We start from the raw sequence: 25,000 nt of genomic DNA on the forward strand, positions 1-25,000 counted from the left end.
AAACCGGGAGAGTGACACTGACTTTGAATGAGGGAGAGATGCAGAGGAGTGGAGTCAGGTTTAAATTAACATATATAACGTTTCCACAACACCAGGCGAACACAGGCACTCAACATTCTCACACACACATTCTCTCACACACACACACACACAAACAAAGCTTACTATCTACACATGTCCTGATGATTAAATACAGCAGGAGCTGTTAAAGGACAATTCCCCAAAAATGTGTTTTTCAAAATATCTAAACATGCCAGAACATCATGTAGTGTTTAACAGCAAAAATGTAAATGTAGTGTTTAATTGTTCCTTTAACCCTCCTGAAGCTTCACCGATATCTGAAAACCACCCTGACAACAAAATAACCATCATAAAGTCTTAAAGAAATTATAAATAAAATGTTCCCGCATACATAAATAAGCTTTATAACATTGAGAAGACATTTTTAAGCCCCATTCAGAGTTGATTCGTGTCAGACTTTTTGATTTAACTAAACTATGTGTCTGCTTAGAAATCATGGAAAAACATCATTCAGAAGTTGCTTTAGAATTAGCATGTTTTTAAGTTTTTTCAGTTTCAAAGTAATACAGTGATAGTTGTGTCTGCATCCAGAGGTAATATGCAAACAGGAAGTTCTAATAGACAATTCGGCACACTTAGAGAGAAATAAATCCTCTGAATGGGGCTTTAGAGCAGAATGTGTTCTCATGATCTACTGATTATCTTTGCATCGTTAAATCGTGGAAATAAACTCCCAGACTGACATAACTATTTGCTACCAACTAAAATTAAATACAAGCTTATTAACAGATTAATCAAGTAAACGATAATTGATTGTTTGGTCGTGGTCTTACTTTTACTGAAGAGTTGTAGCAGCAGCGTTACAGGTTTTAGTTACTTGGGTTTATGACAGAGAAATAGGGCCACTGTAAGGAAAGAAATCTGAGCCTTCTAGGGTTGGTACAATTACATAAGAGGAAAAATCAATCAATGTTATCAAAGTACAATTAAGAGAAACTTTTTTACTCCTCAAAATGTCTTTTTTTTTTTTGAGTAACTTGTATTAGAAGTTATATTTTAAACAATCAGGCTGATTTTTTAGAGGAAAAGAAGAATTTTGAGGTTAGGTCTGGTTTTTGTAAAAAGAAAAAAAAATTAAAAATTAAAAACCAACTTTGAGAAGTTCTAAATGTATAATGAATCTAATTTCACAAGAATAAAGATGCTATTCTAAGCAATATTTTGAGCATTAAGTTATAAAGTTTGGGAAAGAAATGCCAAATATTTCTGCTTGTTATAAAGAGTTAGTTCAGAAATGTTTAACTAAGATTTAATTTGACAAGAAAACAAAAAGTTTCTTTGCATTTTTCAGTTTTATTTTCAAAATACTTTTTTGTTGGTTTCTTTCTGTTTTAAATTACAAATATATTCTTAAAGTTTTCTCTCTCAAAAAAAGCCAACTTGTAATATATGTTTTTTTTGTGTAAATTTTCCTCCTGCTTAATCTTTACTCTAAAATCACTTTTGAGATTTTATTGAAATATTTCACTTTGTTTCTCTTATTCTCAGATTGTTCCCTTCCTCACAGCGGCTCTAATTATCCATCATTTGTTTTTAAGCATTTTTGAATTATTGGACTTTACAGGTAGAAAAACAGCAAAGGTCAAAGCTCCTCAGATAACTTTATATGCAAACTAATTTAAATTTTCAAGCCAGTTTTCTTCATATATCGGAGTGTTCATGTTTCAGTAAAGTAAATATCATATTTTGAACCTTCAGATCTGTAACGACAAAAGACGTCACAATCCTTTAATCTTTTTGTGATGATTGAAAACAACCACAGTTATTCTCTCGCACACAAGAACACACTCACGCAGAGGGAAGAGAAGGGAGAGAGGGTGGGGAGGACCAGAACGGATGAGAGGAGGGGATCAAGAACCAGAGGGAGAGGGGGGCGGGGCTTCAGGGCAGAGTCTGCTGTGATTGGAGGGCGGAGCTGTCCGTCAGTCACAGCTGGTCTTTGTAGTAGCCGAGCTTGGCGACGGACATTTCTCTGCGGAGCTGCATCACCTCCCAGAACATCTGCTCTGCTGGAAACAGAGACACAACACGAGGTCACATGATGGTCGATAAATGTGATTAAAGTCATGTCAAGCTAATTAAATTTTAGAGGTAAATATTACACTTCTTACTCAACTAAACACATCAAACTCTATTTATCTGACAGCTTTGCAGAGGAATGAGTCTCTCATGGACATTTCTATGTGCTTGTTATTCTGCAGGAGATAGTTTGCTCTAACTGGAGGCCTGACAGTGTTATGGTCTGCGAGGCAGCAGACAGTTTATTTTATAGAAGTAACGGTGCCCTGGGAGGAGGAAGCGTGTGAAAGGAAAAAGCTTAGATATGCAGATTTGGCAGCAGAAGCTGAACAGCGAGGATGTCCGGTAGAAGTGGGATGTAGAGGGTTCATAGCGAGATCAACTATCTCATTACTGGGTGAACTGGGAGTGCGTGGACAGAGTGGGCGAAGGAGATGTCCGACGAGGCAGCTAGAACAAGTCGGTGCATTTGGAGGAGGAGAAATAATGCCAGCTGGGGGCAAAAAAAAAAAGGTATTAATCTCTAGACTCTTTTCTGCTGCGTCACCGTCTGACACAAACAGGCCAGAGATGGGGTTAGTAACCAGTGAGGATGTTACGGTGGTTAGGTCTTTATTGTATCTGTTACTCATTCAGTCTGTTTATCAAACTCTGCACCGACAAATTCAGAACGATGTTCGGACGGAGGCGGGCAGAATTTGTAGCTGAGATGACGAGGTGTCGCAGAAGTTACAGACGGAGCGTAGCATCGCACCGGAAAGGGGGCGGAGATTAGCGCGTCGACACAGGTTTTGTGTTCCCATGTATGCCGATCGGTGACAATTACGCCGGTCTACTGCAGAGTCATTTGACCCGGGTCTGAATGCAGACTGTAGCCTTTCCCACTAAGCAAGAAAGCCGGGTGTTAGAGGATTTTTTGACCAGTGGGAGAGCGGCCTAAGGGTCATGTGGTAGGTTAAGTATAAGTATTGGGATGAGGGCACAAGGGGAGGGGTCTCTTCACTTATCATAAGGGCACAAGTAGTTTAATTCAATGCAATTAAGCTCCTGAACTTTCTACACTTGGGTCATTGTTAATAGCAAATAAGGACACACGGTGTGTAAAGTCATGTGTGTGTGTGAGTGTGTCTCACCATCCTGTTGTTTGACCAGCCCTTGGTGGATGTAGCGAATGTAGGTGAAGAAATTACACACTGCTGTGATCTGAGAGAAAGACAGAGACAAACACAAACAGTTTGAGTTCCGAGCTCCAGTGAACACGGAGCTCATGATCGACACCTGCAGGTGTAAACATGTAAATAAAAGTCCTCATAATAAAACTGTTTCACTACATTGTTTAAGTGACATCAATCAACAGAAATGCATGCTTTATTATAAGTTTTAATGACTATTGTGTTCAAGTAAATTTAAATGGTTTCTATCGAAAGTTTATTGTTGATTTTCAGGCATTTGTTTGTGTTCTTGTTGCAATTTAACCTTAAAAAACTGAAATGTGACATTAATGAAATCTTTAACATGACTGTGGTGTGTGTGTGAGGATGTTAGTGATCGTTTTGTGTGTTTGTGTGTGTGTGTGTGCTGGTACTCACTCTATATCTACAGTACGGAGACACGTAGTAATAGTTGGACGAATCTCCAAACTTGATTCTGTGCTTACAGGTTTTGGTCTGACCACTCAGGGCACATTTTCTATCACAGAGACAAAGAAAGAGAGAGAGAGAGAGAGAGAGAGAGAGAGAGAGAGAGAGAGAGAGAGAGAGAGAGAGAGAGAGAGAGAGAGAGATTTATATGCTTATCGTTTGGTTTCAATACGAGGAAAACTAAAAAACAAAACAAACTAAACAGGACTTGTTTTAGGGCTCAAGGACGCAGGGAAGGAGTAAAAGGAGGTAGGGAGACAGGGATGACTGTTAGGATTTATCAAGTTCATCTCATCAGGATTGCTTTGATAAACCTGCAGAGAAGGACGGATTAATGGAGGGAATGTTACGAGTTAAGCAGGGGAGGTTTAGGAGAGCCAGGCAGGGAGGGGGGACTGAGGAGAGATCAAAAGATGCTGATGGAAGAGAGAGACAGACGGAGAGAGAGAGAGAGAGAGAGAGTCAGACTTACGTGACGAGCTCGGCCCTTCGCCCACTAGAGCAGGAAATTAAGGAGAAGATGGAGAAGATGATGATGAAAGAGTGAAAGCTTGATGAAGAGGAGAAAGAGTGTGTGAGAGTGTGTGTGTGTGTGTGTGGGGTCTCACTTTGGTCCTCCACACTCCACCGCCGAGGCTTTGACCACAGGCAGCGGCTGGAAACCGACCGGCTCCACACTGAGCGTGTTCTGCTCCACGGCTTCCAAGATGGCCGACCCCAACTGAGGGGCAGAAGAGGACAGAAGGTTTAAAGACAGAAAAGCACAGAGGACAGTGAAGGGTTGGTTTTCAAAGTGTGTTGAGAGTCTCTGTGTACCTCGCTCTTGCTGAAGGTGAGGCAGGGGTAGATGTCCTCACGGTAAACTCTCTCCAGGAAGCAGCAGCCTCTGTCCAGCGTCGGCTCCTCCTTCCACGCCTTGAACTCACCGAACAGCTGACCGTCCACCTTCACGTCCAACAACACGGATCAGCATCAAACAGGAAGTCTGCGTCTATACAAGTGTTACTGTTAAATAAAGCTCTGCAGGCGTCTACCTCTCTGCACTCCCGTACGATGGGCTGCGTGGCTGACGGGTCGGGCTGCGTCCCCAGGATGGCCGAGGAGGTGCTCTTGTTTCTGCTGTGACCCTTCCTGAAGGGAGTCTTCACTCCTCCTCCCGCTCCCACAGAGGGGAGCTCGCCCAGGGGGGAGGTGGGGGAGGAGAGGACGAGCGTCTTCAGGGCTTGAACTTCTGCCTGGAGGACGTCAATCTGCAGAAGAGGAAGAGGATGTTTCTGCTCATCTGATGGATGGAAAACATGCGAGAACCAGGATGTAGGACAGTTTGGGAACCAATGTGGAAACAGGAAAGTCTTTTTAGGCTTTATTTGTTTACATTATCACTATTATAAGTCAGCCAAATTAGCCAGTAGCTGTTCCTGATTGCAGTGTTAACATGTATGAACGGACAGCTGTCACTGGATTATTTTGTTTAAGAGGAAACTTTAAAACGTGATAATTCTCAAGCAGGTTCTGAAGGATCTTGTTTTTTCTGCAACTTCTGAGCAGATTTATTGTTGTTAATTCTGAATGGACAATCAATATAATGATGTTTTGAGGAAGTGGAGGTCAAACTAAATCCAAAAACATGTGCTTCATGTCTGAGTGTTCAGATTTGGCTGAGTTATGAGTCAGGAAACAATTTCTTACACAAATCCGTTTTCAACTCTCTGTCGCCCCCCGGTGGAGGCTTCGTCTCTTTTTTTAAACAGACAATATCCTGTAATTTCTCTGTTATGTGTCTCCTTCTCAAATAAAGCCGAGTGCTTAAGAACACTAATTGTCTGAGCTGCAAGGTGGAAATTATTACAACTTAAAGTATTTTTCTGAGCTGTCGTCCGTCCTCCTTAGAGTCTTCAACACGTCCTGCTCTGAGTGTTTTCAGCTCTGTGAGTGACGGTGTGTTTGCAGTGCGTCAGTGATGACAGTCGTCACCTTGCCCAGGGCTTCTTTCAGCTGCTTCTCAGCATTCGCCTGTTTGACGTTCGCTTCTCTGACCATCTTGTGGGCTTCCTGGAAAACACACACACACACACACACACTGTGACATTTCTGGAAATGTCCTTCCCTGATCGTATCCGTGTTTGGATTTGTTTTTGTGCAAGCAGTTACTACACAAGCCAAATTACAGGAAGAGTGAGCTATAAAATCAACTGTAAGAACATGATAGGAACATAAAGTAAATAGTTTTTAATGCAGAAAACACACAAAGATTAGAAACCCAGCGTCTTCTAAGAGAGAGGAGGACCAGGACTGAAACGAGGAGGAGGAACACGGAGAGGAAAGGCCAGCTGGACAGATTCAGTCTACTTCCTGAACTTTCACTTCAAACAGCACAGAGAGAAACTAGAGGAAGCGCCTCACGGTTGAACGCCACCGCCAACCAGTCAATTCATTTACAGTAGGGACATAGTACATCTCTCTGTGTGTTTCTCTGCAGTGCATGTGACTGTCAGTCAACCCTTCTCATCCCAGCAGAGCAAAGTGGTGTGTGAGCAGGAGAGCGAGGGGAGATTGTTCTCTGTTCTGAGTTTATAAAGAATAAAGAGAAAGAAAGAAGCGAGTAATCACGAATCCTGTCGATCATTTGCATTTTGTCTGCTGTCTGTCTGGCCGCTGCCTCAGCAGGAAGAGAAACAGGAAACAGGAAGCAGAGGAGACGGACAGAGACACGGAGGGGAGAGCGGACCGACCTGGAAGAGACTGGCGGTGAGCTCCTCCAGCTCCTGGCCGAGCTGATCTCTGACTTTAGATAACCTTTCACACTCCTCATCCTTCAACAGCAGATCCTTACACACACGCACGCACGCACACACACGAAAACAGAAAACATAACAGAAAAAAACAACGGCCAAATGAACACATGAAGGTCAAATTATAGCATGGCAACAAAAAAAACAGATAATAATGAGAGAGAATAATGTTTAAGGAGTAAACAATCATTTCAAATGAGCAGAAAATAAATAAATAAACTGAAATAACGAATATTTATTGATGTGATGAGCAGTGTGGAGGGATGTAGTGAACTCTGACACACGTCAAACACTCACATTCAACTTCAACAGAGACCGTGTGTGTGTGTTTGTGTGTCCCTCCTACCCTCTGGGCCTTGGCGAGCTCCTCCTTCAGCCTCTCGTATCCTTTCTCTCGGACCTCCATCACCGACGGGCTGCGCAGCCGCGACAGGCTGTCGCTCAGAGCGCTGCACTCCTCCCCGTCCTCCCCGGACAGGAAGTGGCCGTCGGCTGACTCCGCCTCCTGGCCTGGCACACTGGGCAGCGTAACCATGGAAACAACAATGGTCAATTATGGATTACAGCTGACTCTGTATTTATTTATGAGCATTCATCTTCTCGTCTGTAAAATGTTAGAAAATGTGAGTGTTCCTGTCCGAATCTGAAGGATAAAAAAGTCTCAAAAACTCAATTATATTCACTAAAAACAATATAAACAGAAAGAACAGCATTTAAGAGGCTGTAACCAGAGAATATTTGACATTTCTGTTGAAAAATAATTCACAGATCGTCAAAATAGTTGCCAATTAATTACGATTAATCATCTTAATTGATAAAACTGCTACCAAAGCTGACATTTCTTTACCTTCCATTGTGGCTGTGCCTCGGCGTGGAGTAAACCGGCTGCGTGGGGAGCTGGTCGGCTCGCAGGCCAGTAGGGGGCGCTCCCAGAGAGTGTGTGCGGTACAGAGAAGTGGGCGGGGTGCTGTGACGGACCGGGGGACGCTGCTCCGCTTGGTTCTGCAGAAGAACAAATGCAGAGAATTAGACACCAAACTGATCTTCTTAGGAGAACATTTCGTTAATCCAGATTTAAACTTATTTTAAAGCTTATCTAGAACTATTTTCTTGCCATTCCATTTGCACAGAGATTGTTGCAGAAATAACAGACTCACATAAGAGAAGCTTATTGCTCTCTTTTTAGAACATACACAGCTGTTAACTTGTTTAACAGAGTGTGCGTTTACCTGAAGGTCAGGCGTGGTGGGCGAGGCCAAGTTCACCTCATGGAACCCCTCCAGAGTCTCTGCATTGTTCTGACCGCTGCTGCAGGCCATAGCAGCTGCTCTCAGACATCATACACTCTGCAGAGAACACACACACACACACACACACACACACACACACACACACACACACACACACACACACACACACACACACACACACACACACACACACACACACACACACACACACACACACACACACACACACACACACACACACACACACACAGCTGTTGTTTATGTTCACAACAAGGTGGAAAGCTTCTTGCAGTTCGGTTGCATTGGATTTAGACTTTGTTAATGCAGGTGAGTCTAATCTATCAACACAAATATTACAAGTTCACACACGCGTCACTTTTCATTACACCAGCAGTCAGTGAAAGCTCAGCGTTTCTTCTGAAGGTGTGTGTGTTCGTCGTACCATGGTGCAGTGGTTGATGGAGAGGCTAGCAGGGTCGATGGAGGCTCAGTCAGTCAGACTTTTAGACAGTCATAAAACCGGGATGGTCCACAGGTCACACAGGGACTCAAACACAGGGACAGGTAACGACTGTCCTCAAACCTAAACAAAGACAGACAGAGGAGGGAAGTTATTAATGACTGTTAATTACCATAACTAAGTTTTAAAAACGGATACTTAAAGTCTCTTTTATGTTACTTTATTTATCGTTATGTGAGGGAAATGTTGGCGTCAACACAAAGAGTCAAAAGCGAGAACTTAAAAGGAACTTCCCGGCTCTTTTTCCCACACCTGGTTTATTATCTACCATAACCTGTATCACTGTAACATGCTGGACTTTACTCTCTGGGTCAAACGGTGACACACAGAAACAGGAAGTTCACGGGAGCGTCAGACTTGTTTTGTTCGAGACAAAGACAAAACATCGAGTCCGTCTTCATACCTGAGGTTGTATTTTCTTTCTTATCATTGTGTTCTGTGTTTGTTACTTTTCCACCTGTGTGTTAACCCACCCTTTGTCTCGCCTCATCAGCTCAGCACTGTGTTTTAACAGCACACCGGTCCCACCTGCTCGGCCTGGTGTGTTCCTGCGTGTGTGTTAAGTGGGTGTGTTCCTCGTATATACAAAAGCTGGATTCAGCAACTCGCTCATGAAGACAAATAAAGGTGGTGTGACTCAGTAAAACTTCACGTCACTACTTCAGGTTATTTAAAGACGTAGGTAAAGAACAAGTCTGTGTTTTTAAATCAGTATCATTATGTCAGAGTAAAACATGTCTGCAGACACGTTTCAATAAAAGAGTTTCCGACGATTAAGAGCGATTATAGATTTTGTCCCTCCTCAATAAAGTGTCAACACACTCTGACAACAAACAGGAGACATTACTCTTGCTGATGATTAATCCGTCACAAGTTGTGTGATTGTTTTGGTCAAAGTTTCATTGTTGTTGTGTGGAAATGCAGCGTACAGCAGGGTGGACTGTTGGTGCATTCAAGGACAATCGGCTCAGATTTGTGACTCAGTTTGCACATTTTCTGAAAGGTGTTACGTGGTTAAGCAGCCTGTGAATTTAAAATACAGAAATTAAAAATATATAGGCGTAGTGTGCAACAGTAGCTCAGTATCGCTGATGTTTTTAATACTTATTTTATACCTTATTTGTTTGCATTTAAATTATGGATCATTTACTGATTTTTTATTATTTTTATGTTTGGAATAGCACTAAAAAAACACTGAAAGTATCCACTGACTAGTATTATACATAGTTTATTTTTCTCAATGACACACGGTGCAGTTGTTGTGCAACAAAATACAATATCATAATAAAAAATATATATATAAAAACATATCGATAAGCCATCGAGAGAAGGTCAGACAGTCTTGAAGGATGCACGAAACACCTTGTTGATTTTGGTCTTTGTACATTTGTCAACAATGAAAACAACATATTTAATGTTTCCCGCATAACACACCTTTTAAAATAACTTTGTATGAATATTAAAGTCTAAAACTGCAAACATACTGAAACAAGCTCAGAAGCATCGATGGCAGCAGCGTGCGGACACATGTCAAGGTTCAACGTCCGTCCGGCTTTGCAGAAGTCAAAATAATAAATAAACAAGTTCTAAAATTAAACTTTGACTAGAACTCTTTTTAAAACAAGACTTTTGTATAATATTATACATGCTGACAAATTAAAATAGATTCATATTTCATCTGTTTATAAGGAAAAAGCATCAAACAAACACAACTGAGATGGATGAGTGTGTTGTTTAAAGCAGCACCAAAACACACACACGTATAGAAACACATCCATGTTGTATTACACTAGATGATGCACAGAGAGGATAAACATCCACACAGGTGACAGCATCGCACCTGTCACTCAAACGCAGGTGAAACCCCACCCGCCTGCAATCATTCAGCCAATCCCTCCCCATCTCCCCTGTCTCCAATGAGACGAGTTCCGGAGGTCCCATGGTAACCTGACACGCTGAGGGATGCTGGGTAATGGATCCAGTTACTCCAGCCGCACATTAACGGCTCGTTCTGTCTGTTTAACTCATGTGATCAAAAACACAGAAAGCTTGACTGAAACACTTTAACAGTCACCAGCAGGCATTCAAGAAATAATTCATAACCTAATTAATAGAGATTTTACATACACAGGGATGCAGGCCACATGAATGATCAGTTGCTTCCTCTTATCTGATCTCCACTTCATGTGATGATCATGTATGGGGTTTATCTAAATGAATAACATTTATAAGACACGCTGCTTCCTGACTCATAAAACTTCAGAGTTTAACAAGCGTTTGGGGGTTTCCTTAAGGGTTAAGATGCCCCAGTGTGACTCCGTTCCTCATCTCTCTCTCTCCCCTTATTTCCTGTAATCATCAGTGATAAGATATAGCTAAGAACATGTACTCAAGTACTGTACTGAAGTACACGTTTGAGGTACTAAGTCGTTTTTTTCATGCAATTTTTACCTGCACAACATGTCGCAAGAAAATAAAACTAACAAACATTCATCTCATTTACCAACAGGTTGATTTATTGTATTTTTGCACTGATCATATCACAATATTAGAATGTACCTGTATGCATATCGTGATGATCATTTCTAAGCATCACTCTGCCCTTTCTGTAAGAGTATTAAAATGTTTATTAAAGTGAAACCTGACGCTCAGCATTGCACCAAATCTGCAGCGTGAGCAACAAATACTAACTCAGTATGCACTGACAACAGCCTCTCTGTTCATTCACATGATTTCCAGCTGCCTTGTGAAGCTGGTTATGATGCTAACTGCATGCTAACAAGCTAAAGTCAACCCGGAGTAGAATTATTTTCTCATACGACTGAAATGTTGCAGACAGGCTGCGTTTTTAAGGGAAAAACCCACCTGTTTCAGGGCGCAGTGAAAGCTAGCTAGAGGTTGGTTAGCCGCGGCTAGCATGTGTCAAATGTTATCACAGAGGCTAACATGCTAAGTGGTACTTAACAGAGGAGGCAGGCGGCTAATGTAAAAAAAAAAGGCTAACGGGTGTTATTTGACACGGCACGCATGAAAGATGCATGAAAGCACCGTCTTCTGTGTCAGCTTAGGTTTCGTTGCTATATTGAGCTCACGTTAATGATGCATTTACGTTAGATTAGCTACTACCATCATGTTCATTCAGAGGTAACATTGAATTAGCAACTGATTAAACCGAGGCAGGTCTGTCAGAAATAAAGACTTATGAGGATTTCAAAATAATTGAACAATATATTTTACCGAAAATCTGAATATATGTCCGTTATTTGCGTGCTAGAGGATTACTGATGAAGGGGGAAACCCTGCTTCCATTATCGGCCACCACACATAGATGGGCCATGACTACCTAATTTCCCCATTAATAATACATCTGATGGGATGTATCGTCAATAAATGTGACTTCTGTAACACAAGGTATGTTTTAAAACTGGCACTTAGAGTGTGTGAAAGCTCAGTTAAGAGGAAAGGGAGAAATAGTGCGGCAGACGGTTCAGTGTCCGATAATGGGCGCATTTAGCGTAATGCTGCGTTTGCATGTAGCAAGCTAAGCTAGCTAGAAAGCAGGATTAGCAAGTTCCTATAAGCAAGCTAATATTAACAAGAACAAAAACATTAACGTTAGTGAATCGTTAGCCGTGCACTCACCAGACCTCTATGTGGATAGTAACCGGGCCAGTCGGTCGTCCTCCCGGTAACGTGCCGAGCCAAGCCGTCAAACAAACAAGCGGACACACCGGAGCGGTTGTTGACGCAGACCGGAGCAGGTTACTCCAACTGACGCTAGGTGCGTTCGGGGACCACTGGGAAAGTAGAAAGACACCATCACCTTGTTTTAATGTTTTGCAGATTAACGTTGTATGTGTTACAGCAATTATTGAGGAGGACTTTATAATTTAAAATGACTAATACTACATTGTCCAAATAAAAGAGTTGACCATTACAAAAGTAAAAGAAGATTCAAGACGTTTTTCATCACTCCAGTTATCTGTGTGAAATTCTTATGCTGGGACTGGGAGGCTCCGATTACAGGGTTAATATTAGACATAAAATAAAATATACAAACAAAAAAGGATGCAGAAGGAAGACAAAACATATAACATAACATAACATAGGCAAAATATACACATTTAAAAATATACACATTCACTGGTAGATATTGCACATTCATATATTTATAATCCCTCATGCATTAATGATTGTTTCGTTTATATTCACAATTATGTAATGAATCAATGAATGTAAATATATCAGACATGTAGATATGTACAGAGATGTAAAAAGGGGTATGAGGTATTATGGTATTTGAGAAATGATCACCAAGATATATCCATCCTAAAAATAGCCTACACAGAACTAGAAATTGTATTTGAAAATATAAGAATAAGAATTTTATTTCAGATAAATATTTATAAAGCCGTAGATGTTAAGACTCTTCTTGTGCAGATGATGATGCAATTCTAGATTATTTGTACTTTGTGCCAGTGCTGCTGAGCTACCTTATCTCAAAATAAAAGATTACATATCACTTGTTACTTATTGACAAAGTGTAATTTCACTTATTCGTTAATAAATAATATCATATATATATGAACATCTACTAAATGGACCTCAGACTGTTTGTCACCTCCTGTTACCAAGGTCAAAAACGACAGTTCAGTCTAATTTGCATCCACTTTCAGTCTGTAGCAACATATAACAGTATTTCATAAGTTTAAAGTATTGAGCTACCCGGCCGCAGCCAGCAGGAGGCGACCACAACAAACAAATCACGAGTGTAAAATCATCCCGATGTTTTTAACCTACTGTAAAGTATTTAAGTACATTCTCTGATGTTTTATTGTTTCCTAACATTATCTAGTTTAAAGTAACTTAATGTATATAAACAGAAATTACACACATTAGAGTGATCAGATTGACAGGTTAAAATACAGCTAAATGGCAAATTAGGGTAAAGTTCAAATCTCCCATTGTTCCTGAACTCATCTCAGTGAAACCCTTCGGTGGTTGTGAGTGGGATAACTTTCCTCTGTGTCACTACACTCATATCTCTACACACCTTGAATAACACAAACACACCCGCCACTCAGAGGGATGTGGGCGGAGCTTCTCCGTGGCTTTAAGTTGTGCGTAACGCGCCGCCGTGGAGTCATTACGCACACGGAGCTGTCCAGGAGCGCACGAGGAGCAGAAGTTTTAAGATTTAACTACCCATAAATTCAGAGATCACTTTTTTGCTACCACCGGCATGTTGATTTTACCCTGACTGATGTGTGGAGCTGATGGGTAAGAAACATTTTGCACATTTACATTTTTCTCTCGCACGTTTTTTTCAGGTGTCAAGTTGTTTAAGGGTCTCGTGAAGAGTAGGCATCACTATAGTTATCTTAAACCGAATATACAACAACTTTTATAGGCTCACAGCATATTGTAAAATAGATAATTACAGCGGACTATATGGATGTGCTGATATGATGACCTTGCATCTTAATATTAGAATATGTTTGACAGTACATGAAACTAGAAAAGTTATTTAATATTACATTTTTCAATTTAATTGAACACAACTTAAAGTTTTTCTGTAGCAAGTTACCTGTCTTTTATTTTCTATAAAATACATGTTTCTATGATCACTTTTTACCTTCTGAGTTTAGGGGCTAAATACGTGAAAAAAAAGGTATTTGACAAAGAGTTATAATAATGATTAATGTCCTCAAACACATCATATTATGTCACTACAAAAATAAGAGTGTCTCAGTAGATTACAAGGTGATATGCAAATCCTTCTGTACACCTTAAAATGTATTTGTAAGAGTTTTAGGGTCAGACTGCTGCTTTAATAACCAACAGATACATCGAGATGATTTATTTATTAGATCAAAATTACCACATATTATTTTAATTGACTATTAAAACAAAAATTAAAAATAGCACTAAACCAGGGTCACAGTTACCCAGTACTGTCCTGGTGCTATTAAAGCCAAGCTATTAAATCAAAAGTAAAAGTGCAACATTTTGGGTTAAATTTATGAATCAAAGTTTTTATCCCTCTTCAACCTTTTTTCTTGCCGGCTCAGTTTTTACTTTTGGCTTCAAACCTCAGTCAGGATTCCTTTCCTCTCCTGTGAACAGCGTCACAGAGGAATGTGTGAGTGCTAAAGATGGTTTCGGCTGCAGGAGCCTGTTCTGCAGCTTCATGTTCCAGGTTAACTGGTCCATCTGGTGTTTCTCTCTGCAGGGATGCAGAGTGGTAGACTTCTATATAGCTAACTGTATATAAGAAGTCTAAACTGGCTCCAGTTCAAGCAGCTTCAACAGGAAAATGCTGTTTGATACAGTGAATGCATCACTTTGAACATGTTGTATTGGTCCTTTAGTAAAGTACTGCTTTAAAGGAACTGGATTCACCTCTTCCTGCAGGCTCTTGACTCCAGCAGTATCATGTTGTAAGACATCATTTTTCCTCTTTGTCTCCAGACTCTTGCTGAAAAGAAGATTAGACTGTGACTGGTCCAGATGTGATTCTTCTTTAGTCCAAGTACCGTCCAGGAACAACACAGCTTCCACGAGATGTCTGAATGACCTCTGACCCTCGCATCATGGACCTTCGTCTGCAGGCCAACCCTCAGCTCCACTACAGTGTCAACGGGGGCGCAGGCCGAAACTCCAGACCAGGAGTAAGTATTTAAAAACAGTCAAAGTTAAAAAAAAATTCTTAATTTAGGATTAAAAACTAAACTTAAAAAAATCAGTCACTTTAAGGGATTCGAAAAATATAGGAACAAAATTTGTCCAAAGAGTAGCTCACAAAGATTTTTACCCAGCTCATGAGTTGAGCTTTAAAAAAAGGTGCTGGTAGGTTGAGGGGTATTTTAAGGGTGGGGGAGTTAAAAACCAATGCAGTCGCCTTCCTAATATATTGGAAATATGCAGTAACACCAAAGATTGTCTCTATAAGAATCTGCTAACTTACTAACAGTAAAACTTATTCCAGTCACCGTTATTCACTAATGTTTAAGGTAAAGGCGTAGTGACGTTTTTACTGTACATCATTTCTAAATTCATTTATCTGTTCGCTAGATTTATTCAGATTAAAAACAATCACTGCAACTTCCCAGTCTGCTGAATATGAGACCAGTTAGCGTAGCTTAGCATAAAGACTGGGAACGCATCTATTACTCATCTTGTTGGCACCATGAGGTTGCCAAGCATGCATATTATTTCTACACTTTTTTGTTTACGTGTGCGTTAAATAATCAACGTGTTCATGAGTGAGTTTAAGAAGTGCTGGTTGGCAGACTTTGCAAGCTTTGGACAGAGCAAGGCTAGCTGTTACCCTCTGTTTCCAGTCTTTATGCTAAGCTAAGCTAACCAGGCTTCAAGTTTGTCAGACAGTTATGAGTGAGGTATCAATCTTTTATCTTATATCCCTTAATATAAACTAGGTTTCTTTTAGATTATTTCCAACTTGAATAATAAAACGATTTAATGGCCATCTTCAGGCCACTCTTGGTAAAAGACAGAGGCTGGAATAACTACACCGTCATAAGATAAAGATCTGTTCAGTCACACAGAGTCTATAGCAGTCTTGTTCTATTGTCTCCCTAAACACAGTAAACACTCAGGGTATCAGATGACCAGCTGATTATTTAAACTGTACAGTACTTCACCCTGTCTGAGGCTCTGTGCTGTGTTTACACAATGCACCCAGTCATCACAGACGCTGAGAAATTACACCTGCTTACAAACTTAATCCCTCCGCCTGCCTTGGGGATGACATTCATTATCAACTCACAACACAACCAAACCGGTTAAGCTGCAGTTTTCTAGGTCCTGAGCTGCTTCTTGACAATAGATGTAATTCACTGCAGCATGAACCAGCACATCAGTGTTTATCTCTGATTGGTTTCAGTTGGGTGTTGCTGCTGCAGGTGTCTTTGTGTGTCTGTCTGTGTGTGTTAAGCAAAACAAGGCTGTGAACAACCTTGTTGTGGCACTTTTCGTAGCACTGATGTCAGCAACAAATTCTGTTTGCCTTGTCAACCGCGAGCTGAAGGTCATCACCTTGAAATGGCTCAAATAAGCAGCTTCCTCCGTTCTGGTGGGTCTGTAATTATATTTAAACACAGCTTGTGATCAAAACACAACATATCAAACACATCAAACGCTCTATTGTCCGTTTGTTTGGGAAATATAACACAAGCAAAAGAAATCGAGTTATTTTACCTTAAAATTGCTGCAGATTTTTATCTCTGAATTCTTTAAAAAAGATTGATACCACTCTTATGTCTGTACACACGAGTATGAAGCTCTTGCCAGCAGCTAGCTTACTTAGCTAGCGTCATAGCTAAGTTAGCTATTGTGGTTTTTAACATTTATGTTTGCATACAGATAGAACAAATGAGATCTAACTTGTACGTGAGCTTAAGAGGTGCCTGCTGTTTCCAATCTTTATGCTAAGTTAAGTTAGCCAGATGCTAACTGAAGCTTTTACCTAATTACCAAAGAAACACTATAGTGGAACTGATCTTCTAATATAAGACAGTGAATGAGTATATTTCCAACTGGTGTAAGGATGTGGTTAGTTTAGCTTAGCATAAAGACTTGTAGCAGGGGTAATCAGTTAGCCATATTTGTATATTTCCAACTGGTGTAAGGATGTGGTTAGCCTAGCTTAGCATAAAGACTTGTAGCAGGGGTAATCAGTTAGCCATATTTGTATATTTCCAACTGGTGTAAGGATGTGGTTAGCCTAGTTTAGCTTAACAACTTGAAGCAGGGGTAATCAGCTAGCCTTGCTCTGTCCAAAGTAGAAAAATATACCTACCAGCAGATCTTTAGCTCACTCAATAATATTTCACATCTTGTTGTTTCACTCGTACACAAACAGAAACACACGTATGCTTTACATGCTATACTATTACTTGTAGAGTACAAGTTGTTTTTGTGACTCTACAACTTAAACAACTTATTCCCCTGCCACCACCACCATTATTTTAAAATCAATTACACATTGTTAAAGGGGATTACCGGTCCCCTAAAGCTATTTGGTGTGGCTTAAAGGTGGACTTGATCATTATCAGGACTGTGAAAGACCTCAAAGTCAAGCGCCTCAATCAATAGTCAACGAGAGCTGATACTGGATCACCCATTGTGTCGTTTTTCAGTGGCAGCACTGTTTGAAGCAGGACAGGTAGCCAGGGAGGTGAGGCACAGATGGGGAGAGGCGAGGAGGGAGGGGTAATTTTCCATCAGAAGAAAGGGGCATTTCAGCTGAGCTTAGGGTGGGAAAGAAGTTTGGAGGGCTGGGACGCAGGAACAAACAGGCCTGTGTTCAGTCTGTACACATGACTACTGTATGAGGAAGTCAGAGCTGAAAATATGGGGGTCAATGATGAAGAGAACTTAAGGGAAATCTGGTGCTTCTAAAATATACATCTAACTTCTGTCTTGCTAAGTATGTAAGCTAAGCATCTAAACTCAGTAGAAAGAACTAGCTCTACACTATTACATGAGTAATGATCATCAGCTGAGGTTGATGACTTTCTGCTTGGGACCTGTTAGCTTAAGCCTCAGACCGAAAGCATACTATAATGGTGACACTAAGTGCATGTTTATGACCCTTTTACAGTCAGCGTTTTTTTGGCCAACTCATGGAGCTAACGTTAGCGTACACAGCTACCTAGCTAAAGCGAATCAAATCTGCTTGCAATAGTTGTTCAGCTGACAAAATCAACAGGTACTTGCCTTGCCTTTGGTTATCCAACCTTGACATATCTGACCTTACCTTCTTTTAACTTTTAACTAATTTCCTACTTTCTTGACAGGAGGATAATACGCTGCAGTTTCTGAGCCAGGAGGAGCAGGAGTGCATCCAGTTCTTTGAGAAGACCATTGACTCCTTAGAGGAGGGTCTGGAGGAAAACGACAGGAGAACCGGGCAGGTGAAGCCCCCAACAAGCACCAGTGGTCACCTCTCACAGGTCGATGGACCCCCGACCTTGAGTCCCATGGTTTCCTCTATCCAGGCCCGTCCTCCCAGTCCCAAAGACCAGGATATTATAGACCTAGTTCGTCCAGAACCAGACTTGGTGCTGAGAGAGCCAATCTTCAATCCCACCAATCCAGGTACTTTATATATGTATATACTATGGTTTATAAATTAGAGATCTCCCAACAACTTCCATTCAGAGAAAATGTTAGTAACTGTACTCCAGGGAGGAACTGATTCCTGTAGTCTTTCCCAGATTTTCATTTTGCAATTTCTCCCTCACAGATTTTCAAAGTATGGTATTGACCCCTGACAGCCACTTTGAGATGAAGCCAAGGCATCCCACGGACAGCTTGCCTTCAGAGTACAATCCTCCCCTACCCAGTGGCAGCTATGGGCCAACAGACAGCCACTCCTCCTACCACCCTCCAGGCTGTATCCCCACCCCTGTTCTGATAGCCCAGAAGATAGCAGAGAACCAGGCAGGTGGTACCACCATATCTCCCTCTGCCCTCCTCCGACGTTGCAGTTTAGAGTCTGACAAACCAGCGAGCTACAGCGTAGATCCTACTGTCAGACAGGGTCCTCCTACCTCTGCTAAGCCTACTCGCTATCCTGCTAACATCAACCTGATCCTCGGTGGCAAGGATCACCAGAGCCAGTCTCTACCTAATGTGAACATCAATGAGAGACGGGCGCAGATGTTAGCAAACCTAACAGGAACCTCACACCCTCTGCTGCTGGAAGATCCCCAGCATACTTTGGAGCCAAAGGCTCGAAATACTCCCACTCGCAGCATTTCCTTCAAGGACCCCTCACCAAACAAATCCAGGATGGAGGCCCTGTCTAAGCTGGGCCTGAACAGGAGCAGAGCCATGTCTGGGGGCACGACGCACCTTGACATTCCTGACAGCACCTCTATAGATCCTCTCAAACATGCAGATACAAGTGCTAAACCTCTGGAGGCCAGTGTTCCCCCAACAACAGAAACCAGCAACAAATTGCCAGAAGCCAAAGTGACACCATCACATCACAGTCAGATTCTTGTTGACAGAAAAGCAGAAATTTTGCGGACAGATTCCGTAGGGAGCAATGAAGATAGAAACCTACAACGGTTCCCCTCACCTCCACCAGCCATACAAAGCAGCCACTATCCACCTCCTTTGGACATCCAGGAACCCCTTCCCCCACCACCTGAGGTAACCCTGGCAGAATTTAACAGCTATGGAGGGAAATCTATCATGATCAACCCGTCTGGGTCCTCCAGGAGTGAACCTGCGATCTCTTCAACTAGCCCTGAACCAAAAATCCTCCCGCCTGCGCTAGCTAACCCCACCGAGTTCAACAACTATGGAGGAAAGACCAAAGTTATGAACATTGCTCCTGCAGCTGGGACAAGGAGCGACCTTCCTGACATTCTCAGCTCCCACATCGACAAGAGTCAAAGCCTGCCGGCCAAATCAGAGCCTCCACCTACTGAGCTTAACAGTTACGGAGGAAAGAGCCGAATCATCAACCCATCCACGGGAATACATCGCCATTCAGACAGCCCAGCAAGGAGTTTCAAAGCTCCTGCCCCAACCCCAGCCCCCAAACCTCCTCGGCACTCCTACCACGGTGCCGTTACTCCCCAGAAAGCAGCGCAGAGAGCCTTGTCGCCTAGCGGGGAACACAAGCGGAGGCCCAGCTCCATGTTTCGTCCCCAAAGCATCACCGTGCAGTTTTCTGGAAAGGGGGCAATGAATGAATCGCGCAGGGACGCGTTGAGAAAACTGGGGCTGCTGAAAGACTCTTGATAAACTCTGGAAATGTATTTGTCAGTGTCCACCTGTGGAGCCTGAATCTTTGGTATGGACCTGCTGGTGGAGGTGGTATACCATAGACGCTTACCCATTTGTACAGAAGTGTGAGGAGTGGTTGGAGAGAGACCTACTTTTACAGAGGTATGGAGTCATGATAGACCTGCACAGCCAGTTCTCACTTCCTGGCCATAAAAAACTGAACACCAGGCAGTTTCGACATTGTTTCAAACGTCTTGACAGATGAACTGCGCTATGTTACCTCTGATACAAGACACTATACCTGTTGGGGACTATTCTCAGAAGTGGATTAACACCTTTGATACCCGTGGGAGTGTTTCGAGCTGCAGGACTGACTAACCTTAAATGGAACTAAGATCATCTTTGCCTTAGGATGCCATTGGGAAAGGGGGCCCACATGAAAGATTAAATACATTTTTATTGGGATTTTATATTTTGTTTATATGTCAAAATCTAGATTGACATAGCAACTGTGCAGACAGGCAACTGTACTTGCACCGCCAGGGCCCAAAAGCCCCAGGCACATTGTTTAGTGTAAGGCATCGTCTTGTTGCGAGACCCTCTGTCAAAATCTAGTTTTAATATCATTTTAATTATTTAAGTTTTGAAACAAAATTGTGCCTAACATTGCCACAAACTTGTAGTGCAGAATAGGATTGTTTCAGAGGCTTTGGGAAATTCATGGCAATATATGGCCAAGTGTAGGTGGACGGTTCAACACCGGGGGGGGTCAGTGGGTGCCCAGAGCTCTGTTGTGCCCCCGGGCCCCCTAACAGGTTGATCTGGCCCTGGTGTAAATGTATGTAGTCGGATGTATAAGATACTTATATCCACAGATAGCTCAGATTGCAGTTATAGAAACTGTGGAGACAAAATGCTAAATTAAGGTACCAAACAAGCAAAATTGTATTTTAACTCTTAATATTTTGTTTCTTTATTTAGTTTAAGTTATAATATTTGTTTTTACGGTGTCACTTTCATTCTAGCAGCTGTCCGAAAGTGAATTTAAACAGGCTGTGAAGTCTTTGTCACCCCTGCTACATGGGAATCTTTTTATGTATTTACAGGTTTGTTTACCGACTTTGGGCATTCGTCAGTGGTGATTGTGTGTTTTTCTGTGAGCACTTTCAGAACAAGTACTTTTCTCTCGAGCAGTTTTATCACTTCTGAAGCTACCAAAGCTTTACTTTGAAGAGCAAATGTTTTTAAGGAGGTGCGTGAACAAAAGTCACCCTCTTTTAATTGTTCTGTGATTTCCATTTAATCTGCTGTCCTGGAATAACACTGCTGCAGGAGTTACAGTGAAAAGAGCCTGGAGTTTCTAGAAAGACGTACATCTGTGCTGAGCTGGAGGATATTTTTACTCCACGGACAAACCTCCCACACCAAACCACAGACTGTGGAATGGCTTTGTGGGCAGGACTTTGACTTTTTTACAAGGCAGAGGGAATACTTTAAAAGTGCTTGTTAGGGATGGGCGAGCACATGGCATTGTAGAAAACACAAGCACTAAAACCACAGAGTCTAGAAATACATCCTGGGTTACTTATGTGTTTTCATTCCTGTAAAGCTGTTTGTTATGTGACTGTTGTATGTATGCGTGATGTGTGTGATATGTGCATGTGCGTGTGTGTGTGTGTGTGTGTGTTTACCGTGCTTAAACCAGACTCCGGCCTCTGTAGTTCACCTACAGTAACTTTTGAAGTATATCTCGTCTCATGCAGGAAGAGGTCCTTCTCCTGTGTGAGCACTTTTGTTTACAGACTCCGGTTCTCTGTAGTTCAGCTACAGTCCTTTTTGAAGTATCTAATGGTGCAGACAGACAGTTTGTAATGCAGCCTTCTTGATGAGGAAACGTTTGTGCAGACCTGCACAGAACAGGGATTAAAAGTGCATCATGTGTGGGTAATGGGAATGAAAAGTGCTGCTACGGTTCAGCAGCCTGATCGACTTTGTGTCTCTTTAATATTATAAACTGTATATACTCCACTTAATGTATCTACTGTTGAATGTTTGTCAATCAATAAAGAGAATAATATAAAAGCTGTTCTAATTGTTTTTCTTTAATTAAGTCTGGAATGTAAAGAATGAGCACGTGCAGATCAATGATCGACCACATCTGTGCCAATACTTCACCTGAGTGGAAACTTACAGGTGATGAGGGGACTTAAAGGAGCACTCCACTGTTTCTACACATGAAAACTAGTTCATTTTTCACCAGTAAAACTGACCTTTCTTTTTTGGATGACACGCGGCAAAGGGTCGAGGGCAGGAGCTGAACCCGAGGACTGTAGCCTCTGTACACGGGACACGCGATTTAACACCTGAGCTAAACCGGTGCACCGTGACAACAGTTTTTAAATGCTTTAAGATTTATCTGGCTTGAAAGTTAGTTAAACAGATACAGGTACTACCCATCCTGGTTCATTACACATTTCTGTTATACAAAAATAGGAAGGATTCAGCAAGCCATATACAGGGATTGAGTCCTGTATCTCCCCAGCAGACGCCATCCGAACCAAGAAGAGATTCAGTAGAACAACAAGAATTTGTGACCAAACGTGGAAAGCTGGGACTGCTAGCTTCTCCTAGCAATTCATGATTAGCTTTGGCTCCTCCTAAAGGTCACAAAATCCGCCTAAACAGCAGCTATGAAGCACAGTACCCATTTGCAGTTCACAGGTGTTTATGTCTCTCGGTGTGTTCATGAGATAACAGGGACGCTACAACGAAGTCGGTTGTATTTCATTACTCAGAGCTCGAAACAACACGTTTAGATTTCGTCCCAGACTTCCTGCAACATATTTACCCGACTTGTTTTTACTGTTAAGGCTAATCTTTTATTTTTATAACTTATATTTTGGCTTCTGTTTTAGCGGCTTGTCATGCTGCTTTGTTGTCCTGTGTAAAGCCCTTTTGAATTGTCTCGTTGCTGAAATGTGCTATATGAATAAACTTGCCGTTCCTTGCCTAACTGATCTAAATGGACCTAAATTAAACTGTTACAATAGAACATCTTTGTTCACATTAAATAGACGACATATTCTGAGTGCGTCACAGCAGGTTAAATATTTCTGCTGCTTTAAGTTTTGTTTTCCTGACCTTCACCATATTTCACATCAGACTTCTTGTGTTGAACGGCAGCGACACAGAAGCAAACTGTGTGGACTGCAGACGCTTACATAACACTTCAACACAGAGGCTTTCTTTCCTGAACGATGCTGACGGACGACTGCGACGCTGACAGAGAGCGTGTGAGTGTTAGAGGTCATCTTGGTAGGCGCCAAATGATTATTCCTTTACATTGTATGTTTGGCCATGTCAAACTCTGAAGTGTGAAGGTTTGAGGGTCCATACCTGTGCAGAAGCTGGTGGGTTTGTGGTCAGGTTCGCCCCCCTAACAGGTAAACTCTGCCTCAGTTCACAGTGTTGAACACATTCAGTGTTAGAGGAGCGACCGGGCAGGAAATGAGGACATACTTCTGCTCGCTGCCTTGTAATTACACCGTGACAGACAGACGCACCCTCTCAAAACACGCAAACACACCACGACCTCATTCACAGCGATAAATTTCATACTTTTATTGTGATCAGTTCCGCCTGTCATGAGCCGAGACACAAAGCCGTGAGCTGCAGGAAAAGAACGACAGTTTTGAATGCACACACAGACGAACTTCAGAGCCACGACTGGACGTTTAACTACAACACAGAGCGGTGCAGAGAAAGGCCCATGCAACAGAACACATACATAGAGTATATTAATCCATCTAACAGGCTCAACAGATAAAATTCATCTAAATTAATATATTTACTGCATCATAAAGACTCTCAGGCACACGGTTATTCATCTGTCTGAAGCTCTTACCACGTTACACCTCAGAAATCCAAATCAAAGCAAGCTGATTATTGTCCAAACTAACTCTTCGACTCTCCTGATTCTGGAAACAAAAAACATCTAGCAGGAAAGAAGTCGCAAAACGTTGATATATGTACACTCAGGTGTCCGTCAGTGACCGGGCTGCTCGATGCCGTCTTGATTAGAAGTTATCTGATGGTATGAGACTCGTCTTATTGGTACATGTTGATTCAGAGTGATGTGTGTCACAGTGTGTTAACCATGTTTCACTGCTTGCTTTTTGGCTCGGGGCCATTTTACGAGATGGTTTTAACCACTCTGAAGTCTGTGCTGTAAATCTGAAGCTACAGCCAGAAGTGGGGTTAGCTTAGCTTAGCATAAAGACTGGAAACAAGGGGGAAAAGCTAGCCTGGCTCTACCCAGAGTTCTCACTCTTTTGAAGCATGTTGTATTTTGCTTTTCTAAGTGACAACGTTTTGTTTATGGGCGGCTCACGTGTCAGACGACTTCTCTGCAGGAAGCAGCGACTTCCTTTCCTGGTAGGGACCGACGATATTATCGGCCCGTTATCAGTATCTGCAGATTATGGCTTGAAAATGATATCTTTCACCGATGAAACAGCGCTTTAATTCGGCCTGAATGCTCGATGATTCCCTTAAAAAGCTTGACGTAATGCTACGACAATAACTCGAGTGTGCGTGCGCACTGCATGCACCACGCCTCTTCTGTCAAGCGTAAAGAAGGGTGCAGGATGTGTGCCGTACGGCAGTTTTTGGCCACAGCAATAAGAGAAGGCATGATATCAATTCCACTTCAAGGGAGACTTAATGTTCTCTGCAATTAGGTGAAAAAAAACATGCCTAACATATCTGTATCGAAATCCCTACTTCCTGGAGTCGTCAGTGCTTCCTGGTACCTGTTAAACCTGTTAGAAAATACAACAACCATCTCCCGGTCCAGGGGCTGCAGCTCTCGGAAGCCGTATTTGAAGGCTGATTGCGTCACAGCGGCGCGTCGGAGGCTGTCTCATTACGAAG

The 25,000-nt window shown here is 42.0% G+C and overlaps 2 protein-coding genes across 7 annotated transcripts; one reads left to right on the forward strand and one right to left on the reverse strand.

Annotated features, from left to right (window-relative positions):
- Positions 1 to 1,252: 1,252 nt before the first annotated feature.
- On the reverse strand, positions 1,253 to 12,027 carry rab3ip (RAB3A interacting protein (rabin3)). Of its 6 annotated transcripts, none has more exons than XM_069671019.1 (14): positions 11,945 to 12,027; positions 8,225 to 8,365; positions 7,762 to 7,878; positions 7,380 to 7,534; positions 6,879 to 7,050; positions 6,473 to 6,568; positions 5,715 to 5,792; positions 4,775 to 4,990; positions 4,557 to 4,685; positions 4,349 to 4,461; positions 4,213 to 4,236; positions 3,690 to 3,789; positions 3,234 to 3,303; positions 1,253 to 2,090 (listed from the first exon to the last, which is right to left on the reverse strand). In XM_069671019.1, the coding sequence occupies exons 3-14, from the start codon at positions 7,849 to 7,851 to the stop codon at positions 2,008 to 2,010; spliced, it is 1,326 nt and encodes a 441-aa protein (XP_069527120.1). In that variant the 5' UTR covers positions 7,852 to 7,878; positions 8,225 to 8,365; positions 11,945 to 12,027; the 3' UTR covers positions 1,253 to 2,007. The 6 variants fall into 6 exon arrangements, with proteins under 6 accessions (XP_069527120.1, XP_069527121.1, XP_069527123.1 ...); XM_069671020.1 differs by having other exon boundaries at positions 11,950 to 12,003; XM_069671021.1 differs by having other exon boundaries at positions 1,255 to 2,087.
- A 1,436-nt stretch (positions 12,028 to 13,463) lies between these two features.
- LOC138599186 (specifically androgen-regulated gene protein) lies at positions 13,464 to 21,355 on the forward strand. Its single transcript, XM_069670684.1, has 4 exons — positions 13,464 to 13,582; positions 14,774 to 14,973; positions 18,124 to 18,424; positions 18,573 to 21,355. The coding sequence occupies exons 2-4, from the start codon at positions 14,875 to 14,877 to the stop codon at positions 20,081 to 20,083; spliced, it is 1,911 nt and encodes a 636-aa protein (XP_069526785.1). The 5' UTR covers positions 13,464 to 13,582; positions 14,774 to 14,874; the 3' UTR covers positions 20,084 to 21,355.
- Positions 21,356 to 25,000: the final 3,645 nt, after the last annotated feature.

Source organism: Semicossyphus pulcher, unplaced genomic scaffold (genome assembly GCF_022749685.1).
Source record: "Semicossyphus pulcher isolate SPU_LCO1_2020_fin unplaced genomic scaffold, fSemPul1.0.p SCAF_20, whole genome shotgun sequence".
NCBI classification, from domain to species: domain Eukaryota; kingdom Metazoa; phylum Chordata; class Actinopteri; order Labriformes; family Labridae; genus Semicossyphus; species Semicossyphus pulcher.

Coding starts and splice junctions, on each gene's coding strand:
- LOC138599186 (XM_069670684.1), top strand. CDS start 14,875: ATGACCTCTGACCCTCGCATCATGGACCTTCGTCTGCAGGCCAACCCT. Junction 14,974..18,123: donor GCCGAAACTCCAGACCAGGA/GTAAGTATTTAA, acceptor CTTTCTTGACAG/GAGGATAATACGCTGCAGTT. Junction 18,425..18,572: donor CTTCAATCCCACCAATCCAG/GTACTTTATATA, acceptor TCTCCCTCACAG/ATTTTCAAAGTATGGTATTG.
- rab3ip (XM_069671019.1), bottom strand. CDS start 7,851: ATGGCCTGCAGCAGCGGTCAGAACAATGCAGAGACTCTGGAGGGGTTC. Junction 7,535..7,761: donor CCACCACGCCTGACCTTCAG/GTAAACGCACAC, acceptor GTTCTTCTGCAG/AACCAAGCGGAGCAGCGTCC. Junction 2,091..3,233: donor GCTGGTCAAACAACAGGATG/GTGAGACACACT, acceptor CTCTGTTTCCAG/CAGAGCAGATGTTCTGGGAG.